The sequence below is a fragment of the Vespula pensylvanica genome, chromosome 4 (genome assembly GCF_014466175.1).
Source record: "Vespula pensylvanica isolate Volc-1 chromosome 4, ASM1446617v1, whole genome shotgun sequence".
In the NCBI taxonomy this organism is placed as follows: Eukaryota; Metazoa; Arthropoda; class Insecta; order Hymenoptera; family Vespidae; genus Vespula; species Vespula pensylvanica.
The window spans coordinates 4,563,614-4,585,457 of NC_057688.1; the positions used below are offsets into that span (position 1 = coordinate 4,563,614).

Sequence of the window (21,844 nt, forward strand, 5' to 3'; positions counted from 1 at the left end):
TCACGCAGTGTTTCGCTACGATCTTGGTTCGTTGACTTTTTTCTACGGTTCGGCGCGTACACTCGTGTTTCCCTTTGCATTTGCATTTGCAGCACTGTTCCTTTTTTTTCTCCTTTTATTTTTCTTTTTTTTTTTTTCTTTCTTTTCCTTTTATTTTATTTTTATTTTTATAGTTTATCTATTACCGTCCAATACATCGTATCTTTATTCTCACATAATTATATTTTTTCTCATTCTTTTTTTGTTTGTTTTAATTTCCGTTAATTAGACTATTAATTTTTTTTAGCGTTCGTCTTATCATCTGTTTTTCTTCGTTATATTAAATCTACTTAAATTTTACATTCATTTCTGTATCTTTTTTCTCGATAACGAATATCTTTTATTAATCACATTATTATTATTAAAATTATTAATACTTTTGTTAATTAGCTCTTCAATCTTTCTATTAATTTTTTCATCTTCTTTTCTCCCAGATAAACTCAAAACTTTCTCAGATAATACTCGATCTTTCTTTCGCAGATCGATAACGAATACTTTTTATTAATAATAGTTATTATCGTTTTTATCGCATGTGGAGCTATAATATCTACTGACAAAAAGAAAATTAAACGATTGAGAGATAAGAAAATGACTACGTCAAATGAATATGATCGTATGTATCTACAAACCGAAATGCACTTGGACTACTTTAATGCGTACACGCGATTGATCTTCAATCGTTCGTTCGATTCCATAGGTGGCCATCGTACGGACTTTCGAGTTCTAAACTGGGACGACTTTCATGCTAACTTCTTCCTCTTTTTTCCTTCACTCTTTTATTTTACCTTTTATCGTTCGTAAAATTCGATCGACGCTAAATTTAGAGTAAAAATATTCGATTCCAATGAGAGCATTACTACTCTTCTCAAACTTTCTCAATTTTTCACTTTTCTTTTCTTCTCTTTTTCTCTTTTCTTTTTTTTTTTCAATATATTCAATAAATTATAAAGAACGTAAAAAAATACTTTTAATGACATCTATTAAGTTGATAAAAAAAAATTATATTACCTTGATATCCAATTGCAAAAGAACAATTAATTTTAATGTATGTTAATCCACGATCTTTCAAAACGAGATAATAATATCTTTTTTTTTTTTTTCGTTTTCTTTATTATTATTTTTTTTTCTTTTTATCCCCCCAAAACGACTCGACTCAATAATTTCTACAGTATATTTCTCGAAAGTGAAATGTAACAAATTTCGAAAGCGTAGTTCGAACACTTCGACAGTCGACTGAAATGCGATAGGGAAAGTTTAAAAGAGACGTTCGCTCTCTTTCGATTATTCTAATCGTTCTCAAAGGAGAAACATACACGATCTTGTCTACGAAATTGGATGATCCGGAGAGCGTGGCGAATGAAATTGAGACGGATGATAGGATACATACTCGCGTACTTATTTGAAATGAAAGTAAAACTTGTTGGCCCGAACGGTAGGGAAGATTAGATTGTAAGAAATAACCAATCGGATCGACGTACTTACTTAGATAATAAGCGTACTCACGCGCTCGCGTATTTGTGTACATTGGTAAAGAACTTGAATCTTGTTCGAGAGGGTTACTCGCACGGAAAAGGCCAACTTTCTCTTTGAATCAATTCGATAATGATTCCGTTATCGGCCAAAGGGCGAAAGAGCGAAATCGTTTGCTTTTCGAGCGGTTCAACAGCTTTCGAACGTCCACGAAATCGTCCAGACTTCATTTTCTTTTTGAATATAATGAATCAAATGAAATCTTTTTTCTCATACTAATCTTTTCTTTTATTTTTTTTCAATTTTTTTTTTTTTTTTTTATGAAATATATAACAGATGCACATAAATGGATAATTTACTTCAATTGATTGATTTAATTTTTTAAAATTATTTTATCTTTAAATTATTTTCTTATCTTTAATAACATTGTTTGAAAGATACGATTTAATCATGAAATATTATTATTATTATTATTATTATTTTTTTTTTAAAGTTTGATAGATCTCGTAAAAAATATTTATTCTCTTTTCTTCTTAGTCCATTAGAAATATCGAAACAAATTCAAAAGTCGAGATAATTTTAGAAACAATTTTATTACTTTGAAATAAATTTTATTTTTTCATATCGAAACACGGTAGTATTTGAATAAAAATTTGTATGTTGATAAAAGTAATGAGTCAGGGATATTGCACGAAATAAATGGAGTCCATTCTTTCGATCGAACAATTCGAATAATTCTTCCGACACTTTTGTTCTCAGGCAAAAGCCACGTCTCGTTGAAAGGAACAATGTAGTCGTCCTTATGAAAGAGTATAGCATAGTACTAGGAAATATCGGTTTTTACGATGAAAGGCGAGCACCATTAGTCGCTCTAAAAGTTACAGTTTCGTGAAGAGACTCGAGATTTTTCGGTTATCAAAATGGAGAAAAGTAGATGCGAATAACTTTGGAAAAAAAGAAAAAAAGGACATGCACGTAAGACTTTCTCATGGCCCACATTCGTGCCTCTGCACTTAATCTAACTTTCTGTTCGTCAGAACAGGTAATCTTCCTTCCATACTTGGCCCTACGATTCACGAAAGTGCACTTTTCTTTGTTCGCATTTCTTCGCGACGACCGTATCGTTTGCTCACGCATATTTCTTATAAAATGAAAAAAAAAAAGAAAAAAAAAAAAAGAAACGTTTATGTATTGATTTATTTTAAATGTAAATTCACTCTCTTTTCTTAATCATAAGAGATAACTTTTCATTTAAATTTCTCACGTTGCAATAATTCCACTATGTTGTTACGCCCGATGGACATTTTTTTTTTTTTCTTTTTTTATAACTACGAACGATCATTTCAAATTCGAATTTTTTGAATCATCGATACGTAATTGAAATCGAATGTTCGAAAGTAAACTCGTTTGTTGGACTGGAATTATAACGAAGATATAACGAGTACGAGAATTCGTAAGATTTGATCTCACACCACCGTCATTATGTTCGCCATGTCTAATTGATAGGATCTTTTTATTTCTCTTTAAGGTGCTTGCGACAACTCGTAAGTTATGTGAATGTCTGTATGAAAGAACTGGTACGGCTGGAAGAAAGAGCTTTTTCTTGCTATATGGCCGCCATGTTGTTAGGTAGTAACAGTACAAACTACCGTGTCTCTTCTGTGGGCATCCGCACTTGCTTTCTTTTCTTCCTCTTCCTTGACACTGAGGCTAAACGCCTTCCTCGTGCCAAAGTCGTTTTCTCGGACCATAAATCTCTCCTCGATCGACGTACTTTTATCTTTATCCCGATCATTTTCATGTTTTTTTAACATTTTAACGAGGATTTTAATTTGAACGATCAAAAAAAAGAATACATTTCTATTAAATTAACTATAATATTTTTATCGCAATCCGTTTATTCTGTTAATCGATACTTAAGAAACAATTCGCACGTTATTACTCTGAATTTATTTGATTTTACGAGTAGCTCTCAGTTGATATACTTTTTTTTGTTTTTTTTTTTTTTTTTATTATGATTAAAATAATCGTACGAATTTATTGATATTGCTTTTGTATTTCTATCGATTTAAAAAGAATAAATAGATATCATTAAATAATTAAAAGAAGGTAATATAAATTCTAAAGAAAATATATTTATAATATATATGTGTGTGTGTGTGTGTGTGTATAACAAAATACAGTTATACGTAGAAACGCAGGAAATAGAAATAGAAGGAATGAGCATCAAAACGAGATATATTTCATGTATATGAGTAATGATTACGTCAGACCATAACGAATATAGACAAAGTTTATTTGTGCTTATGCTCAGTTATCGCTTAATGACGCGACGTTAGTATAGCTCTTTTATGTGTCCCTCTGCATATAGACCAACGACTTGCACTCGATAACCTCGGTTAGTCGAACGTTTCTTCGATGGTTGTCTCTCTAAGATATAATAATGTCTGTATTTCGTATCATTTATTTTGATCTTTTATCGTAAACTTTCCGGAAGTTATTACCACAAATTAATGTAATAAAATTCAACTAAAATTTATATAATTAAAATAAATAAAATAATTCGAATTATATGTAATCAATTAAAAACGAGAAAGAGGAAACTATCGATTAATTTATTAAAAATTATACGACGTGGGGCATAAATTATCCCAGTAATTCAGTATTATATCCATTCGATAAATTTATGAGGATATTAAAGAAAGTAGCTTATACTCGATGCGTACTTCGAAGAATTCGATTCTCGAGGTATCCGGGGTAACCTTTCCGCAACGGAAGTGAGACCGCTGGTCGTACTCGCGCATGCCACTTCAAACACGTATATACGTATGTGCTTGGAATTATAAATGAAGATTGTACGATCGAACGAAACTAATATGTACTACGAATTATGACACGAAAGAGAAACGATACTATGCAAGGTCGATCAAAAACGGCATTTTAAAAAAGGAATTTTTGCGGCAAAATAAAAGTCATTTTTTGATTATCACATACTTTTGTAAATTTATATATATATATATATATATTTTTTTTTTGGTGGGTTTTAATATTTTTAAATTATTGTAGTATCACCCGGTTGATGATACTATTGTTGGAATTATTATGACTATTACATAATTTCTTTTGATCTAGCATTTCCGTCAATTTCATCTGAAATTTTCTCTCAGACAGATCAATAGATAGATCAATCTATATTATAACGTCACAATTTATTTACGATGTTTCTACAAAGTTTCTGTTTATTAAATTCCTTTTCAAAAATGTCTTTAAGGACCGAGACGACTTTTGCATCTTAGAAAACGTCATTTAAAAACGTCATACGAAAAAAAAAGAAAAAGAAAAGAAGAACAAAAAGTCACAGAGTATGCACCGTTAAGCAATAGAAATAAAAATAAAAAAAAAAATTCTCCAAAGAAAAAACAGTAACAATAGTGCCAATCATTATTTCCGTCACAGGGAATTACAACAAAAAGTTTTCCTAATTATCTCAAAACCTTAGGCTTACTTATGTACATTTACGCAAACATAGAAAAAGTAGTCATACTCAAAACAGCAGTAATAGCAAAGAATGTATTATAACAGTGAAAGAACATGTAAGTTGGTAAAGAACCCGTCTCATTATCGACAAACCACAAACGTGGTAAAAAAAAAAAAATAAAAAGAAAACAAAAAAAAAATAATTAGCTTATCCCATTTAAGAATACGAATAATATATAATGATAAAATAACGAATTGATAATAATAATAATAATAATAATAATAATAATAATAATAAAAATAATAATAATAATAAAAATAAAAATAATAATAATGATGATAGTGATGATGATGATAATGACAAATAGAATAATTTAATTCTCATTAGGAAATAGTAAAAAGTTGATGAGGTAAAGATCACTCGATATAGAAATTAAAAGGATCAAGTAAATTCCGTGGTTTGACGTTTACTTGGAAAACGGTAACGACTAGTCACCATTCGTCTGTGTAAGTCGTAAACTAGATACAGATCAAGAAACGCCATTGCTTATCCGAGCGAGCGACGTGGTAGGTCAGGTTCGCACGATGAGCGTATAAGATCGAGATCGTGAAGCGTACAGTGACATGCTCCCTTCTACCCCTCCATTGTTTTTTCTTGTATATCGATAAAAATTTCATACGATTTCTTTCATAATCTATGTTATATTTTATTTCCTTATGAACAAAATAGAATTAGAAAAAAAAAAAAAATTATAAAGAAATTCGTCTCTAAAATACGCGACACGTAAATTTTCGATAAATGGTGAATATCGAATTCGACTGATTTAAATTTTAATTGATTCAGTTCTTAAATAAAAAATTGAATCAGTTCGAAAATAGCATTGATAGATACGAAAATTGCAAATTTAATTAACTGAAATTGAAATTGAAAATGATTGAAATAAAATTAATTGAAAGTCGATTCTGAATGATTCCTTTAGATATTCAAGAGAATGAAGAATCTTAACAAATCAAGATCATAGAAATTCAAAAGAATCGAATTAATTATAATCAAACAAAATTTGATAATCTTCGTCGTAAATCATTAAATCTTGTATACCTACATATATCTGATAAAAAATATCTAAGCAAAAAAAAAAAAAAAAAAAAAAGAAAGAAAAGAAAAAGAAAAAAAAGAAAATTGAACTAGTGCTTTCGATGTAATCCAATTAATGGTTAACACGTCGAGAAAAGGAGAGAAAGAGAGGCTTGAAGAATCGAGGAAAGGTACTTACGTGCGGTAATGAGGAGGGCACGTATGACGGTCGAGAGAGACGAGTTTCTCACACGTCGTGTTTTTCTTCGCCACTTTGAAAAAGAGGGGAAGCGGAAACGTCGGTGAGCGAACTAGCTGGCGAGCGCCGGCTTTCGAGCTGGTTGCTGTTACCTTACCAAGTAATCGGCTTAGGGCTCGGATTCCTTATTTCCACCCTGCGGTTAATTGCCGTCAGCTAGACGCTGCTACTGCTACCTTTCTCCTTCTCCTCCATTTTCTTCTACTTCTTCTTCTTCTTCTTCTTCTTCTGTTTCTTCTTCTTCTTCTTCTTCTTCTGTTTCTTCTTCTGTTTCTTCTTCTTCTTCTTCTTCTTCTTCTTCTTCTCCTGTTCGTTTCTTTCTCTTACTCATCTTTTCTTGGGATCTCACGAAGAACCAGAGAGCTTACAACTTCAAACATTCTTTTTGATCTCTCCCTTCGTCTTAACAAGAAACTTCAACCTCGTCATTGTTTTTTTTTTTCTTTTTTTTTTTTTCTTTTTTAAGAACACTGTTTTCTTCTTATTAATATTATGTTTCATATAAATGCCATCGTCGTCCTTAATACAATGAAGAAATCAAATTATCCTGGAGTAAGTTTAATTATCTAGTATCTAATCGAATTATTTATTGATTGTTATTCTTAATAATAATTACACTAATAATAATAATAATAATAATAATAATAATAATAATAATAATAATGATGAATCTCATATAAAAAATAAAGATATCAATAGATACATAATAAAAAAACATAATAATGTTATTCGTTACAGGAAAAAGATCTTCATAAAAAATTTAATGAGAAATTTAATCTCAATTAGAAAATAAATTCGTTCGAATTTAAACGTAAAATCGAAAGTACTGAGAACAAAATTCATGATTCAATAACATTGACTGCGAATCGTCCAACAAGGTAGAAGTCTTTCTGTCCTCTTCCAGTAACCTCTCTACCTCTTCACTTCCCCTCTCCATCTTTTCTTTTCTCTTCTCTTCTCTTCTCCTCTCCTCTCCTTTCATCTCTTCGTTTCGTTTCGTCTCCTTTCTCCGTTCCGTCGGAGTAGGCCAGCCGAGGCATTCTCGACGACGTTGACGGGTCGCTTTCGAAAGGGGCAACTTGCGACGACAAGAAGAAGAATAAGTGGAGGAGGAGAAGGTGGAAGATGGCGGCGACGTCGAGCCAACGTTTGTCGAATTTCTTGGTGACGTCTGTCAGCCTGGAGAGATCTATCGATCGTATTCGATGCAACAACGACACGAGATCTTTCCTCTCTCTACTATAGAATCTCTTAGCCAGCTTCGTTGAGAGGCGAACGTACTGTCGACCTCCTTCTCCTCTCTTCTTATCCGTTTTACGTTTCCTCGTAATTCGACGAATTCAAGAGAGATCATCGAGTTTTTCCACGTTTCTTTGACGTTCGATTCGAATTGATCGCCAAGTAACTTCTTCTTCTTCTTCTTCTTCTTCTTTTTTTATCTTTGAGAATTTCTTTTCTTCTTTTTATATTCTTTTTTATCTTCTCTTTTCTCTTGGTTTTTATTTGTTGCTAGAATTTGTATTACGTTAGAACGTGCTCCCTAGATATGTAGTTTTTATAAGATTACATCTAGTAGGTGCATCGATGCATTTCCGAAAAAAAAAAGAGATTGTAAAAAGTTAGAGCCAGCTTTTGTCCTCGATTAGAATTGAATTATATAGTAGTTTGTTATAGGATATTAGGATCATCTCTACTTACAAATATGCAAGTTATATGTAGATACAATCAGATATTTTCATTTGATATAATTAATAATTATTAATATTTTTTGATAAATTATTATTACTGGTATATACCGCACGTGCTTTATATTTTATTAATATCTCCTTTCTTATCTTCCTTTCTTAAAAAAAAAAAAAAAAAAAAACAATTACAAATTAATTAATACTACTTTCACTCGTTAATCTTACCTGAATAATATTTCATATAAAATGATTCGTCCGAATCATTTTGCCTTGAATACAACTTGAATAACAAATTAATTAACCCCTTCGTGTATAAATAATACGATATATATATATATATATGTAAAATAACAAAAAAGAAAAAATAATTTTATGGTTTCTGTTCGTCTCCATGTCGTCGTCTACCTTCGTAAACATCGATCCTAGATCTGTGTAGATGAGAAAAGACACTGATATGCACATGTTACAAATAAACAAAAGAGATATTCTATCTCTCTCCCTCCCTCTCTTTCTATCTCTCTTGAGAAATGTACACCTGACTTGTACTCATGCGAGCCTTTCTACGAGAAGAGCGATAACGACGACGACGACGACGACGACGAAGAAGAAGAAGAAGAAGAAGAAGAAGAAGAAGAAGAGTAGAAAGAGGAGGAGAAAGAGGAGGAAAAAGAGGATGAGGCCCCACTATTCGAGTCAGTCAGTCCTCCGTTGGTCATGCTCGCGATCGGCCTCGCGATCGTTCTGCTCTCGATCGAGCTTCTTTCGCGCCATTCTTCTTCCACTTAAAAACGATCGAGAACGTTGTGACTTCGATTTAAGAATTTATTTCTAGTGCCACGAGTGTTTTATCACATTTTTCTTTGTATTATATTATTTTATTTTATTTCTGTATTTATATATATATATATATATATATATATATATATATATATATATATTGTGATCAATTGCAATCGCGATAAAAAGAGAGAGAGAGAGAGAACGATATTATCTAGATAAATAAATTAGCGTGCGTTAGAACGAATGCTTCTTTAGTTAATTTCTTAATTAATCGATGCATTCATTTATTCACCCGTTTCATTGATTCACTTGTCCGACGATCTTCTTGATTAAAAATTCAAAGGCGAGATCGAATTTTCGATAGATACGTAGTATTTGTCAATATTAAAATAATTTCGACCAATCGATGTACTGATCATTGACGAGTAAGGATATTAATATTAATACTAATGTAATGATTTTATTCGAGCATCTTTTCAATCGTAAGAAAGCAAACGTTTGAATCTAAACTTTGGCACGATCGTGCGAGTTGGCATGCGAGTTAGAAACAACAACCGGTACTTTCGATTACTTTACCGTATGAATAAACCGCAATTCTAACTCGCTCGATATTCCACGAAGGGGAAGTTCGAAGGGACAAATCGTTAATTATGTATCGTGTGTCCTACGTGAGCGTGCTATTTGAATAAGAATAGAGAAAGAGGAAGGGGGTAAAGAAAGATAGAGATAGAGATGGAGAGTCGTCGATTTCTTAATTAACCTGCAAGAGAAAGGAAGGGGCGGGAGAGAAAGGGAAGAGGAGAAGAGAAAGAGAGAGAGAGAGAGAGAGAGAGAGAAAGAGAAAGAGACAGAAAGAAAGTCTGTGGCCACCGGTACCTGTTTGCTTCGATAACGGTAAACATCATCGAGCTCTGGGTAAAGTACCTGCCGGACCACTAGTAACGTCTCCATAGTCTGCAGATACAACGAGAGTAAATGGAAAATGATAAATAAATATATATATATATATATATATATATATATATATTCATATCTTATCGAATCTCTATTAGGAGAAATCTATCAGCTTCGTATGAAATTTTAATTTAAAAATATCGATCGAGATATGAATCCTTTCGACATGCACATTTTTATAGGATCTATAAAAATCAATTACTAATAAATTAGACAAATATCAATTAACAAAGAAAAGTGTCAATAGCGATTGATATATGTTTTTTTATTCGTTAGAATGAACTTTCAAGGGATTCATAAAATTTCTAAATTTCTTTGATTAACTTTGAGAATATCGATCGGGGAAGAGAAAAGTCAATTATGATCGAGATATCATTTGTTTAATTTGTTCGTATAGAAAATTCATGGAATTCATAAAAGTTATGAATTTCTTTGAGAAACCTTGAAAAATGTAATTTATTTTAATTTCAAGAGATAATCAATTTAATTAGATTACGGAATACACATAAATCAAATAGCAAGTAGGAGAATAGAATTATTATAGGGAAGGCAAAGGCGTTGTCGCGAAAAGTCTCGTTAATGACGATTATAATGCATTGATGGTAGGTTAGACGTAGCTTTACTGAATGCAACTTGAAGAATAACGATGGTCCCTTTCAACGCACGACGATAACATAGCTTCTACGTGCTGGCAACGAAGAAAGTCTTCTTTTAAAATAAAGCCGTAGTGTTGCTTCATAGCATTCTACGCAGCATAAGAGGTTCTTCGTGCCGGATAATTACATCCCTATCGTAAACACGAAACTCTACGAGTCGTAGTTCCTACGAACTATAGTGATTTAGATAAATCGATACTTTATCAGACACGTCTTCTATCGTAATACTTCTTCTACTTCTTCTTCTACATAAAAAGATCCTTTACAAATACCATCGATTTTAACAGATCGAGCGAAGAAAGTGATCGTAATTATTCATAATTACGATGGATCATGATAAATGTTTTTGATAAATACAATTAGAACCGTGTAATATTGATTAGGAGGAATATAATCATTTTTCATTAACGATCACGCTTATCACGATGGACATTTTCAAAAACATGAACAATTTCGATGAAAACGATAATGATCGTAAATATCGTAACAAATATGTAAAATTTTAAATACCAAAAGCTTCATCTTTCGATTGCGATTGTATTCTTCTTCTTTTTTCTTTGTCGTTGTTGTCGTCGTTGTTCCATTTTTTTTTCTTTTTCTTTTGTTAACATAGAAATTCATTCTGAATCGGTAGCTCTTTTATCCACATGCAAAGACACACAGACTATCCTTTCAATGAAAATGATAAGCGGGTATTGAAACGATGCCTGGCCGCATCTTGCCGAGCGCGAAGATCCCTGCAACCGGCTTGAAGATAATCGTTCTCTCTCTCTCTCTCTCTCTCTCTCTCTCTCTCTCTCTCTCTCTCTCTCTCTTTCTTTCTCACTTGCTCCCCCTCTTATTTCCCTTTCTCTCTGTATCGCATATCTCCTTCCGTTACGTCTCCGTTTCTCATCGAGCTCACCTTTATGCAGCTTTTACGGCACTTAAGTTAGTCTCGGCTCGTTCGTGGAAGAATCTCTCTTTCTCTCGATCGATTCTTTCAAAAAGACGAAAGTTTTAAAAACAAGGATAAATATAAAGAAATAGAAGGAGATAAGGAATAATCCGATGTGATAACTGGACCATGTTGGAAAAGATAAATTCGGAGGAGAAAAAGTGAGCAATGGAATTCGACGAGTCAAGAATAAGACCGGTTTATCAGTGACAACGAAAAAAAAAAAAAAAAGAAAAGAAAAAAAAAACAAAAGTATATAAGCAAAAAGTTGGATAGAAGACAAGAGGATCCTGACGAGAGTTTTATTTTTTTCTTTCTTTCTTTTTTTTTTCTTTTTTTTTTTTTCTTTCTTTTTTTTTATCTCCTTAACTTTGCATCCTTAAAAATGTTAGACAACGCTACAAAATGGATGAGTAGCGGGAGCTCGCGTTTGCTCAAAGCCAAGAGTAATCCGAACATTTCTAAGATGTCACCGAGCAACAACAAGGAAGCAAATTCACGATCGAAACATCCGTCTCGGTTGAACGAATCGACTACGATAAATAACAACAATAAGACAACGTCTCGAGTTAACCGTTCGACTTCAAGGACACCTAGCAAAGGTGAACAAACAACTTCAGTTCGAGTTGCTTCATCACCGAACGTCGATCTATCGAAAACTAAAGGACAGATTTTGAGCAAGAATCGACGAGCGATTTCGGAAAGTCCGATAAAATTAACGTGCTCGCAGAAAAATGATAAAAAAAAATCACCAATCAAATCAACCGTCTCATCCTCGTCTTGTACCATACTGGAGGACAGAAGTCTCCTGAAAAAGGGACTAACTTATGCACCTGCAAAATTACCGAAGAAGCCGGAAGCCCTGAGGAAAAATCTCGATCGTTCGATCAGTTTGTTGAACGTTCCGAAAGAGACGAGTTCCTTGATCGTTCAGATCTCTAACGAGAGAAATAAAAAAGATGAAGCGACGAAAAAGAGACAGAGCATGAATAGATCGATCAGCATGTGGAACGTCCAATCAACTTCGAAGATGGAGGTTTATAGCAATAATCAGTCCAAAAGGAATATGCCAATAAGTACGATGTTGTGCTCAAGACCAAGTAAAATACCACTATTGGCTGGTAGAACATCTAGCTTGGGTCGATCTCTCGCCGATCTATCGCAGGTAGATCGCAGTGGTGAGTCGACACTTTTTCGGTTTGCAAAAACGAACGTCGTGAACGTCATCGAGCCAGATCTCGATCGTTCCATCGACGAACGTATTTATGAGAATTGTCGAGAGGCAATTGGTGAAAGAGTTTTAGATAAGGAAGAGTCCTCGTCTCGAATTGGAACAAATCTCGAGGAACGAGCAGCTCGTTTGATGGCTGAATTGGATGATGATGATAACGATAACGGACCAACGACCATGAACAGAACTGACGAAGGAGAGATAAAAGGAATAATCGATTCCGTCGATCGAGTTGACGGTGCCCTCGAAAACAGCGAAAAGTCATCGAAGAATCGAGAAATCCTGGTAAGTAACGAAATGAAGTTAACCGATAGCGATAAAAAGAAAATGGAAGAAACGACGATCGAAAAGGAAAGCACTGGAAATATAAAGGAACTCAGGTGTAACTGGGAACGACAGTCAAGAGATATCAAAGAAGAAAAACAAGAAATCAAAAAAATCGTGATCTCGAACGATACATCGGATAACAAGAAGAAGCTCTTGGGAAAGAGAACGAAAGAGATCGAACATTTGGTTAACTTCTTTAATTGTAAGAACGCTGAATCTTCGTCAACGACCAACGAGAACAGCCGTGATCCATGGATCAAATCGAAGAACAACGTAGTACCGGGTTATTCCTCGATCGAGTCGAACTTGAAAAAAAATAATAGAGAATCGAAGAATACTAACAGTGAGTACAACAACGGTTACGTGTCGGATGGTAATTGTTCAGAAGATAGTGGACATATTAGCAACGAAAATGAAGTTGAGTGGAAAGATGGTGGTCAGAGTGAACAACTCCGTGGTAGCTTTGAGAAAGAACGAGGATCGTTCTTTGAAGATATCCCACGTAACGAAGAAGATCGTACTATCGGGGTGTTTGATTCTTCTTCCCATGTCGTACGCAGATTCGTTCGTTCTGAAAAAAAGGAGATCGTTATGGTTACCAAAAATAATCCTTCGGCGTCCAGCGAAGCTAGTAGCATCGATAGTTGCAGAGAGGACGTGTCCAAATCTATCAGTGGATACGAAGTATCCAGAGATTCTTGGAAAACTCCCAGATCTGCACATTCGACTGGTTCCAACGTTGGTAGACAGGTCTGTCCAGGATTGTTTAACATTCGATATTATCGAATTGTCGGTTTGCCATCGTGAAACCAACTGTGCCAGATAACACTCGATAATTAACTCGAAAGATTCGAATTAGCGTTCAACGTTTAAATCGATCTTAAATGTTTAAACTAGATTATCAGGACTGACGAAAACACTTAGGATGATCGTTGCATCATGAAACTAAAGATTTTTTTTTTTTCTTGATAATTTTATGAGGAAATATCATATTACAACTTACATACATCATATATCGTCGAATCATTTTCGTTAAATGAATAATATACTTGCTATTTCTCCTGTAAATATAACAAGTTATTTTGTACCACGAAATATCTCTTTTGACGAAATGCCAGATGTCTTTCGATTTGTTTTGCTTGCTTAATACGTTGTTGAAACTTTAAAATAAATTATATTTTAATATCTTGTATCTGTTAATATAGAATTACGTAGATGTCTATTTGATGCTGATGCGTCGTACTCGTCGTAAAATTACAATTATATAATTTCCAACAATTTAATCTCATCTTCTAATTTTTATCAATTTGCCGAATTGTCGTAAAGTCTCTTTGAACTTTTTTTTTTTTTATTATTCAACAGTTTACAGTGATTTATTAGTTTCTAAATCATATGAAGTTCTCTTAATCTTGTTTTACTTTTCACACAGATATTCTTCAGATCGGGGACATTAGAAAGATTAGAAGCTCAAAGAGACGAGAAGCTCACTGGACATATTATCTTGCTTCAAGCTCGATGCAGAGGATACCTTGCTCGTCGAAAACTTAATACATTGAAGGTAATCAATAATCTTCAACGAGTTCGATATAAAATTTTGTCATAACTTTTCGACTACATTTCCATCAACAAAATCCTATTAAATTTTTTTTCTAATAAAGGAAAAACAGTATAATTGGATATCGTATTAACAAGAAGCTACAAACGTTTTTATGAAAAAAATAATATTCGATCAATAATCGGTGATTCTGATCTAAAATTAATTAACAAAACTTACATTATTCATTTATATATATATATATATATATATATATATATATATATAAATTACGTAGATATCTAATTGCTTAAGCAAGCTAATTATTCTCTGAGGTATTTCAATTATCACCTACCTTTTTTTCTTATATATTCATTTTTACTCGTTTTTTTTTTCTAATATCTATAATTTAATACATTGACGTATAGTACCGGACGTTGTTGATCTTGACCCATAACTGATCGAGAATCGTATACGTTTGCAACATTCAATAATTTTTCATTTACATAATATGTAATAAAACGTTGTTTATCTTCTCGCAGCTGCAAGACCTCGCGGTGAGATGTATTCAAAGGAACGTAAGGAAGCTGATGTCGGTGCGAGAATGGCCATGGTGGAGATTGTACGTGAAAGTCGCGCCTCTCTTAAATGTTCATCGGACCGAGGATCAGTTAAAGGCGAGAACGGTGAGAAAAAATGCTAATCATATATGTGTACGAGTAGGCTTATCCCTCCAACATCTGCATTTAGCAATGTCTCCTTCGCAAACATATATACACATGTATATACATAGATGGATATATACTTGTATTGTATTTCCGATTACTCTAATAATCGTTCGATTTCATTTCGTTTCATTTACACGTTTACCACGGTAAAAAATATTATTCTCATAGATTTCTTATATTTTTTATCCTCTTACCAACAGGAAGAACTTGAGGTACTTCGAGCGAAAGTCGAGAGGCTCGAACAAGAACGGAATCATCTAAAACACGATAATGATAAACTCGAGGCAAAGGTGAGTAAGATTTCCTGAGCCTGATCTTGATAAATTATTTGTCTTATTCTCTTCAAAGAATATACTCTAAGACCATAATTGTTACTACAAGATATTAATCCAGATTTTCACTTTCTCAACTCCTTGGTTAATATCAACCATTTGCTAATGAAGATGTTAGCGACGTGTCGAAGTAGTAACGAGTTCTTTTCATACAACAGGTTTAGGTTTAGGTTAGTGAAAACTGTCTGCCGTTCAGTCGTTCATTACACGCGAATCGTATAATTAGGTTAATTGTACGCTCCGATGCGTGCTACTATATACCAGCTTCACAGATTGGATTAAAAGTCCAAGCAAACGAGGTACATGAACGAATCGGTACGACTCGGTTATGACCCACATAAACCTACACGTCGAAATTATAATATCGTACAGTGAGTCATCGTATGTGTTTAGCACACAATTTTGGAAACTGACGTCCATCTTGATTGTGCGTCTAATATAGTATACATCGATTAGGTAAGAGAGAATCCAATGAGGATACTTGGATCACATAGTCACGCCTAATTCAAAGTCTATTCGTTGTTCGATTACAAAACGTAGAGAATTTTAGATAGGAGAACCCAATGACGATTCTTGAATCACATAGTCGCACCTAATTCAAAGTCTATTCGTTGTTCGATCACAGAACGTAGGGAATTTTAACAGAAGACTCTTGTGACGAAATTAAAATCGGAATAAATGCTTTTGTTGCTTCAAAAGTGAAGCAAATTTTTATATAAACGGAAGCACATGTTCCGCATCGTTAAACGCCTACACTCGAGGATATCAAGTTTGTATAACGTTGCGCATTTGCTACACTAGTTGGTTGTAGTCGAGCAGATGTATGTCGAGAGAAACCAATAGAGCAAAGTCCGTTTATTCAGGATATCTGGGATAAAACGAAACGATCCATGAAAAATCGTACAGTTAGGCCTATTAATATGGAACCAACGTTAGGACACGTGGTAATTTGAATTTTTATAATGAATATGTAACTAGAGCAGTATCACAGTTAATGCTTTTATTCGATAAATCAGACCAACTTTGTAGACTCCTATGAATGTTAATCGAATCTTAAAGAACTTTTCTTCGATAATAGATCTTCAACTTATCTTGGAAATATGTTTATCAGTTGAGAACCAATTGGTAACTTCCACTTATTTGCCTGTTGTCCGAGTATTTTTTTAAGACTCAACGTTGTACGTGGGTCAGTTCGAACGATCGACGTTCAGATTCTTTTCTCACGAATCCCCGAAGAGAAGTTGGCGAATAGCCAGAGATTCGGCTGGTCGCACGTTTTCATCCTCTTCTTCCTTACCTCCACGTTTGCTCGTTCGCTCGCTCGCTCGCTCGCTCTTTCACTTAGAATAACTCGGAGGTGACCGCCTCCTTCTCCTCCTCCCTCGCCTCGTCCTCACATGGACACCCCGGACGCGTATCTCCTCTTTCTCTTTCTCTCTTTGCGGATCGGCTGACCCAGGAAGAGGCCAGTCGCACCGTGACGCTTTCTCGATACGGGCGTTGTAGTTGTTCGACGTTACGCAATCCGCCGAACGAGATGCGACTCTTCGACACGTAATCGAACGATCGAGTGCCGTTCGAACGAGCTCTCTGCAAGAAAAGGAAGAGTTCTCACGTAGAGCAACATGCAAACACAAAGATCGAACGTACACGGCAAACTTCATTGTGATCCTTTTTGAACGATCAACTAATTTGAAAAAGGAAGGAGAGGAAATAGTGTGTCAAAATGCCGTCGGTACCATCGTCAACATTCTCGGAAAGCATGACACCAAACAGTCACAATCTGATCGAATCTAACGTCGATGGTACATCGGAGGACAGGAAAGACCTGCTAAATTCTCCGAGTACCAGTAAAAGTCTTGGCAACTTAGCAAAGAGACCACCCTTACCACCGATCGTCAATCAGACGAAAAGACCAAGTAGTAGATTACATGTCGGTGGTGGTACTTTGAATTCGATCACGAGAAGTCCGTCGCCTTCTAATAGTCTCTCTTCTAGTCTATCTTATCGCGCTAGATCAACCACCAGATCACCTTCGTTAACTTCCTCCAGAGCTTATTCTCGCTTGGACTGTTCGACGTCACTTTCCGTACCACCACGTCGAACGTTTCCACGTGAAAACAGCGTGGCTTCCTTGGCCAACGAGGATGTTGCCTCGAAAGAACAAGCACCTGTTGTCTTTGATGCTAGTCTTAACTTCGTTTTGGGCTGTGATAAACAACGAGTCAGACAATCCTTCAGACCTACGGCCTCTCATCTTGAACCTGCCACAGCTTCCTCCTATCTTTCCAACAGAATATCGCAATTTCTTAAACGAACCGATCATATCATGGACGAATGGCGAAGTCTTGGTCATAAGGAAGACTTGGATGAGAATTGTGTATCCATCTCCAATAATCCACGAAACAACTCGAGAGCGTACATGGGAAGAAGTCAAAGTGCTACGAATATCATGATCAAAGGGTATCAATACTTCAGTAGGTCTTCCAGTAGGACTAAGAGTCCTTCCTCGAGACGAAGTATTTCTAGGGCTTCGGAAGATAGGACACTGTCGGATGGTCCTGGGAATGAGGTACCTTCGAACAGCCTTTAGCAAGTTAATTGCTAAAAATGAAAATTTCTTGAAATGTAGACTCCGATTTAATTAGGAATTACGATCATATCGAAGTAATTTTTTCCGATCGTATAAATATCGGTCGAAGATGATTGTCGTATACTCTGCAACACGTAAGAGTGCATCTTTCTTTACATTGCGACAAATGTAATATTTCTTTTTATTGCAGTTGAGTGAAATGACGGCTGACTTCGCGGAGGAACACTCGACCTCTACGTTAGCGGCCGAGAGGATCGATGCAGAAACATCGGAACGTTTAAGATTGGAACGAGAACTCCAGGATGTTACCGAGGCTAATAAGAATCTCCAGCAGACTACTGAAAGACTCGAAATGGAATTATTGTACGCGAGAGCAGCTGATTTGAACGGCGTCGCGTCGGATGGGGAAGATGGCGAAGATGGTGGTGTTTATAGGCAACGCTACGAACATGCTATTCGTGAACTCGAATTTACCAAGAGAAAGATGGCTCAACAGCACGAAGACGATCTCGAACAATTGGTTGGTCTGAAGAAGCAATTGGAGAAGAAGGTACGTTTTCGCATTTTTCATGACTAACTAAATGAACATTCAATCAAGATAATAATTGTACGTGTCTTACCAAGTCTTATTACTTGTATCCTCAGCTGGCCGATGCCTATGAAGAAGTCGAAGAACAACGTCAAGTCGTAGGTCAATGGAAACGTCGAGTTCAAAAGTTAAACGGTGAAATGCATGACCTAAGATTACTGCTGGAAGAACAAACCGCTAGAAATAATCTTTTGGAGAAGAAACAACGCAAGTGAGTTAGGGCTTCCGGTTATTTCCATGCTCCCGATCGATCTAAAAACGATGCTTTTAACCTATTGGTTATTGGTTTGTTTAAATTCTCGAAAGTGAATCGTGCACGGCTTGGCAATAGCGATTAGTACAATAGCTGTAGCGATTATAATAATAGTAAAAGCACTCTGATGCCAGTTACAATACCGGAACTTAACAGCTCGTAAATTGTCCCGATTCTACTTTGTAGAATTTCCACGAAGTCGGAAAGCCGAGAAAAATAAAGAACTCGCAGAAGATCGTATCTGGGTTTCCCGCTGATACGTTTCGTTCTCTGTTAATACTTTGACGAGAGACGACTAGTATTGGGAGGTGGCTCGCTCTATTCTCATTTCTTCCGTAGCAACAAGTGTTTCTGGCTTGGCGCCAGGCCAATAGCGCCGCGAGGGCACCCCTGCCAGACTTTAAGATCGTATCCAGCTTAGCTATAAATCGCGATGGGTGATCGTAAAAATAGTCGGGTACAATGATTAACGTAAATTCAAAGACATATTCCTCCAATCATTTCTCCTTGTTTTTGAGTACTTTTATCTTGTTACCATTTGTATCACGTTCGTTCATTGTTGTTTAACATATTGGCATACATTTCCTATTTCCGCTCATATAATAATTCCTTAACATTTTCGGCTCGTTGTTGATATCGATGAATTTAATGGCGATTTTGTATATAGGATGATCGGATGATTGGAGACAAAAGATACACTTAAACGCGTAGTTGTAATTTTGGTGACGTTTTTAAGATGTGAAATTCTGTTAAATGGCTAACGTCGGTCTTAATTTCTTTCAGATTTGATTCGGAAACGCAAAACTTGATGAACGATCTCAGACAGGAAAAAGCGCAACGAGAAAGATTGGCGCGGGAAAAAGAGATTGCGATCGCTGAGAAATTCACGATAGAACAAAACCTGAGTGTGAGTATTATCGTACCAACTATGTATTGGTTCAAAATAAATAAAGATATGAAATAAAAATCAATGGAATACCTTGTCTTTCTCTAGGACGCAAAATTAGAAATTGAATTGAAAGAGGAAAGACTTCGTACGTTGAGTCAAGAACTGGAAGAATTAACGTTCGGTGGTAAAACAGAAGAAGAGGTTGCTCAATTGAAGAAAGCGAAACACGAGTTGGAAAAACGTACAAAAGATCAAGAGGAAGAACTGGATGATTTGGCTGGACAAGTGCAGCTGCTTGAACAGGCAAAATTGAGACTCGAGATGAGTATTGAACAGCAACGCAAAGAGATGCGAAAAGAGATGCAGCAACGTGACGAGGAGTTGGAAGATGTACGTGGAAATGCACTTAAAAAGGTAAAAGCATTGGAATCTCAGTTGGAGAACGAACACGAGGAACGAACGATACTTCTTCGAGAGAAACACGAATTGGAACGAAGATTGGTAGCCATAGAAGAACAGGATAGGGCTGATCGTGCTGTGGATGCTGAAACGACACAAAGGTTTACTACTTTTTGCTTAAACATTATTTTTGATTATATTTAAGTAAAAATTTAATGAAAGTTTCGTTTGAATACTGTATGTACGTTACTTCAATTCGTTTGTTTTATTTTTCAAATGATAAAGATTAAAAAGAGACCTAAAGAGAACAAGAGCATTGCTGAGGGATGCCCAGACAATGTTAGAAAGATCGAAAGGTGATTCGACTGGTAAAGCTGCTTTGAGGCAATTGAAGAACCAATTGGAAGACGCTGAATGTGCCAGAGCAGCGGCTGTTAAAGCTAAACAAGCTTTGGAACAAGAATTGAACGAGACGCAAGCTACTTTGGAAGAAGCTACGAGGCTACGTTCCGAAGCCGAGGATCGTGCTAATGCTGCTAATCGTGAACGATCGGAGCTTCTCTCTCAGCTCGAAGAAAACGAAGAAGAACTCGCTGAAGTAAGTTGCTTTGAACGTATAAATATTTAATCGCATATTGTCTAACATTTAATGCTCAAGAATAAAAACAATGTGATTTTAACATTTATAAATATTAACTTGTACAAATGTTTATTAATCCTTATTATTTCTTTTCTTTTTTTTTTTCTTTCTTTCTTTTTTTAAAGGTATTGAAAAAGTATCGAGCTGCTGTTCAACAAGTTTCCGCAGAGCAAGCACAATTGCAAGAAGCTCAGGTGCAGATCGCAGCGCTCGAAGCAGAAAAGTCGTCGTTGAAAGATCAGTTATCAGAATTGAATCAACGATTGGAATCCGTTGAACAACTCGGTGATCCAACTGCAAATAGTCTTGCTACGAGACGATTAGAGTTTCGCACAAAGGAATTGGAAAGTAAATTGGAACTGGAACAAACAACGAGGGCTCGTCTCGAGGTAATAATTTTTTTGTTTTTTTTTTTTTTTTTTTTTTTCTTAAGTTTCTCGATTTAACGAAATGAAGAATCGATTTAAATTTAAAAATTGATTAACCTCGTATCTTTTTTTCAGACTCAAATAGCACGACTTAAGGAGAGCGTCGAGAAGCTTCAAACCGAGACGGCTTTGCTAAGAACAAAGGAACAAACGGCACAAGACACGGCAAGAAGATTGCAAAGATCATTACGCGACGCTCGCGAAGAAGCGAGTTCCGCGTTAGCTCGCGAGCAAGAAGCGACACGTGCACGACGCGAGCTAGAGAAATCTTTGGAGGCTGCTGAAGCTGAAACTAAGGTCGCTCGGGACGATCTAAGATTAGCGCTTCAAAGAATAGACGATTTGCAAAGTGCTATACAGGGTGAACTCGACTTAGATTGTAGCGAAGAAGCAACGAGTGAAAACAGCGACAGGTTGGATTTGATGAAGAAAAAAAAAAAAATATATATATATAGAGAGAGAGAGAGAGAGAGAGAGAAAGAGAGAGAGAGAGAGAGAGAGAGAGAGAGAGAGCGTTTTATTTTAATCTGATCCAAATAAAATATTTATGGGAAAATATTTGAACGTGA

General features: G+C 35.3%; 1 protein-coding gene across 6 annotated transcripts in view; it reads left to right on the forward strand.

The window, feature by feature from the left end:
- The window catches only part of LOC122628657 (unconventional myosin-XVIIIa), a 66,114-nt gene that overhangs the window by 42,726 nt on the left and 1,544 nt on the right, over positions 1 to 21,844 (forward strand). For 5 of the 6 annotated variants that reach the window (XM_043811139.1, XM_043811142.1, XM_043811141.1 and 2 more), the window contains 10 exons: positions 14,320 to 14,448; positions 14,967 to 15,110; positions 15,353 to 15,442; positions 18,268 to 18,627; positions 18,723 to 18,877; positions 19,703 to 19,826; positions 19,914 to 20,368; positions 20,493 to 20,805; positions 20,973 to 21,236; positions 21,351 to 21,688. In XM_043811139.1, the coding sequence (XP_043667074.1) occupies positions 14,320 to 14,448; positions 14,967 to 15,110; positions 15,353 to 15,442; positions 18,268 to 18,627; positions 18,723 to 18,877; positions 19,703 to 19,826; positions 19,914 to 20,368; positions 20,493 to 20,805; positions 20,973 to 21,236; positions 21,351 to 21,688 (2,372 nt within the window). Of the gene's footprint in view, positions 1 to 14,319; positions 14,449 to 14,966; positions 15,111 to 15,352; positions 15,443 to 16,886; positions 18,057 to 18,267; positions 18,628 to 18,722; positions 18,878 to 19,702; positions 19,827 to 19,913; positions 20,369 to 20,492; positions 20,806 to 20,972; positions 21,237 to 21,350; positions 21,689 to 21,844 lie in introns of those variants that run through there. The other variant, XM_043811144.1, reaches the window with a different exon arrangement.